Genomic DNA, 3,555 nt, shown 5'->3' on the forward strand with positions numbered 1-3,555 from the left:
TGCAGGAGATGAGGATGCCGTGATGGATGCTGATCTTCAGAGCCTCTCCTGTTTCTCAGGGAGCTGAATTATGCTATAAAACTCCCTGTGCAAAGAGAGAAAACCACCAGTTGGAGGAACCACGTCACCATATGCTTATAAACTTGAACTTCAAAGTCTCCCTACTCTCATGAGTGGAAGTTCCTGTGGCACCTGGTAGCGCATAGTTACACGCTCTGTGTTCCATTCTCTTTGCTTCAGTGGGCTCTCTGGCAGGTCTTGCCGTGGCCTACCGTGTGAACCTGCTCTTCCCAGCCTACATTCTCTCTTTAATTGACCCCATTCAGTACTATGGTTGAGACTTTTAGGCTGTGACTCTGAGCGATAATTAGAATATTGTATTTTTAAAGTTTTAGTTTTCTTTCTGTATCTGAAAACAAGGGTAATGGATAGTAGCTTCAGTAATTCTTTCCTTCAATGAAGGAAAATGTTCACAGGCAGATTTGTGTTTTAAGTGAAAAGATATATGTATATCTGATTATATTGAACTGAAATAAGGAAAATCTGTGGTTTGACAGGTGGTAACTGATTTTTTTGCTAGTATCTTCCCTATCAATGAATTGTAATAATCATGATCTTATTCGTGTTGTATATAGTGGTATATAGTTGGCAACTTTGGGTGAATACAGCAGCATCAATCTATACCTGAAAGTACCAAGACAAAATTCATTTTTTCTAAAATATTATTTGCTTTCTTACACTTGTATTTTGATTACTCAAATAGGCAATTTTAACTATTTGATGAAATTTGAATTATAATTCTAGAAAGCTTTTGTATCAGATAATAGAAATACGTATCAACATGAAAAAGGATCTTTATTCATCACTTTTTATGATAAACAAAATAATGTGTAAATAAACTGTAACATTGATTTATAATTTTTCAAATACTCCTGGATGTTTATATTTCATCAAAGTATACTTCTTAGAATTCTTAAAATTATTTTGATGAGTTCGTGATCACACAGGATGAATTCAAATTCAGAAATATCTTTCACTTTTGTTGTTGTTTTTAAAAATATTGCTATGGGTCTGCTTGAATTTTTTTTCTTGTTTAATAAAAAATGGTGGCACTTGAAATAATACTAACAATTGCCACAGACCCAGACACCAACAACACAAATGGAGAAACGTTAGCTCCAGAACCAGTGGAATTTTCCTCGGGACTGGAATCTGCTTCAGGAATAAACAAAGCTACTTGCGCGATGTTGGATACTTTTGATGCCAAATTGCTTTTATCCACACTTTGAATGGCAATGAATATGTGGGTTGCATTTCCTTCTGAGATGCGTCCTGGTGTAAATGCAAAGGTTTCCTCGGAGTTGGCCTCCTTTGGTAAGAGATCAGTAGTGTTTACTTGCAGAGCGTCATCAAAATTGTCTCTTAGATCCAGGAGACTTCCACTTATTCTTATGATGTACTGTTGAGCTAAGGAAAAAAGTTACATGTAGTTTAGAAACCAGAGCATACCCTATTAAATTCCTTTTTAGTCATTCTCCTCAAAATGTTGTTTAGTTAGGCAAAGCTTATATTCGTAGCCAAAGCCTTACTAATTTTTCAAGAAAAGCTGAATTCTGATTTTTAAACTCTGCCAAATACTACTTCTTTGTATGAAAGGTGGGGCCAGTTAAAAAGTGTCCTGTTTGATTGATTCAAAACTATCAGATTATAAAATTAATGCTTTGCTGAGCAGCTGTCAGTTAAAAATTGTTCCCCCCCACCCCCCCTTACACTCTTGCTTTTGTAACCAGCACCTCTAAGTTAATCAACACCACCTGACACCTCATCCTTACCTTTTCCAACATCAAAGTCATCTCCTGGTGCTGTCCATGTTAGACTGATATTGTCCCCATCACGGGTGGCCTCAAGGTCTGTGACTTGACTTGGTGGGTACAGGTCAGGCAAGGGAAGATTTGAAACATTTGAAACCACAAATGCACCTCCGGATGCTGTTCTGCTGAAACTCTCCAAGGGTGTCTGAGTATCCTCATCAATTTCAGGTCTTGATGGATTCCCTTCAATTTTCCCTGCGTTAGAAATTTCCTGGTATTTAGTGGGGAAATCCCTACTAGCATTTTCAGAACTCGGTGAAGTGAACTCCTGTCCCACATCTTTCACTCCATTTTTTTTGCATATACAGTCACATTTTACTGTTTGTTGACAAAGTCGTAAGCATCCAGTTAATTGGTGGGGGAATTCTTTCTTTTATGTCCTGACCAGGATATTGGGGGATAGAATCAGATAATGAATTTCTGTGCAATTAAGGCTGCACTGAGTGGGAATAATGTTATACAAATCAATAGATGCCTTTGTGATAAAAAATAATTGCTAATCTCTGAAATTCTCTCCAGACTGGAAGTAAACCTAGGGAGTTCCCTTCCTTCTACTTGCCCTAGATCACTTCCTCCTTCCTGGCTGCAAGTGTTAAGGAGTAATACTTTGGATTTATTCCAGTTGCTGACAGAAAGCCCCTAAAAGTCACAAGATAAGAGGCAAGAGAAAGGAAAGTTAACAAAGAATGCCTTCTTAATCCTTATCCTCAACTTACTCTACTTTATTGTTTTTCTTCTGATTTAATAAAAACATTTAAAATAAATGTTTACTCATTTGTGTATCTTTTACAGAGTATATCAGCTAAAGGATAAGTTCTGCCACTGGTTTATACTTAGGTACATAAATATATTAGCCTGTTTCTGTCATTCTGAGCCGAAAGTTGGCATATTGCTGTTGATATAGGTAAAATACTTCAACCTAACATAGTAATGGCTGACATTTATTGAGTGCTTACTGGATGCCAGACACTGTGCCAAAGCTTAGGTTAATTTGGAGGCAAATCCCAGGATGACTGAGAACTTCATTCCAGAAATGGGGAAAGTTATGTTTTGAGTTAAAACGTTTGAAGGCTTAATCGTATCAACTCCCAATTAGTCAAGCCAGCACTGGATTTCAGATGCCACGCGTTACTCACCATCCACTACCCAGCCTGGTATATATGCGGCTCTATTGAGTGGACGCCTTAAGCTTCGTGTGGCAGCATTTGTTCCTCCACGAGCCCGTACTTTTAACCTGTATCTGCCATTTTCTGAATAAGCTGTAAAATATCTGGAGTAGACCCCATCATTCTTGAAAGAATCAGCACCTTGTTATAGAAATGAAGGAATAAGTGATTATTGTAAAGAAAAAGAGAAATTTATTCATTTTCAAAGCCAAGCATATGGCCTTTATAAGAATATCCTCTTGATTGGGCTCTATAGGTTTGGATTGACCCCTTGGGAATATTTCCATTATGCTCAGCCAGCCAGTATCTTGTTGAATTGATCTTTTGAGTTATTTTATATACATATAAATATCACATTACATATATGTATAATGTTATATATTATTTTATAATTTCTATATATAGGTATAATCTTTATTTAGGTGTAGATTATATACACATATACACACACTGGTATCTATATATGTATCATGAATACCTTCACCTTATGAACTTATATGCAGATTATTTTGGTGCTC

At 36.7% G+C, this 3,555-nt stretch overlaps 1 protein-coding gene across 1 annotated transcript in view; it reads right to left on the reverse strand.

Annotated features, from left to right (window-relative positions):
• Positions 1 to 879: 879 nt before the first annotated feature.
• The window catches only part of LOC124234059 (calcium-activated chloride channel regulator 4-like), a gene marked incomplete at its 5' end in the record, with an annotated part of 4,360 nt that continues 1,684 nt past the window's right edge, over positions 880 to 3,555 (reverse strand). Inside the window, 3 exons of the mRNA XM_046651319.1 lie at positions 880 to 1,467; positions 1,833 to 2,066; positions 3,008 to 3,178. Coding sequence (XP_046507275.1) covers positions 1,094 to 1,467; positions 1,833 to 2,066; positions 3,008 to 3,178 — 779 coding nt within the window. The remainder of the gene's footprint in view (positions 1,468 to 1,832; positions 2,067 to 3,007; positions 3,179 to 3,555) is intronic.

Source organism: Equus quagga, unplaced genomic scaffold (genome assembly GCF_021613505.1).
Source record: "Equus quagga isolate Etosha38 unplaced genomic scaffold, UCLA_HA_Equagga_1.0 688_RagTag, whole genome shotgun sequence".
Lineage (NCBI taxonomy): Eukaryota > Metazoa > Chordata > Mammalia > Perissodactyla > Equidae > Equus > Equus quagga.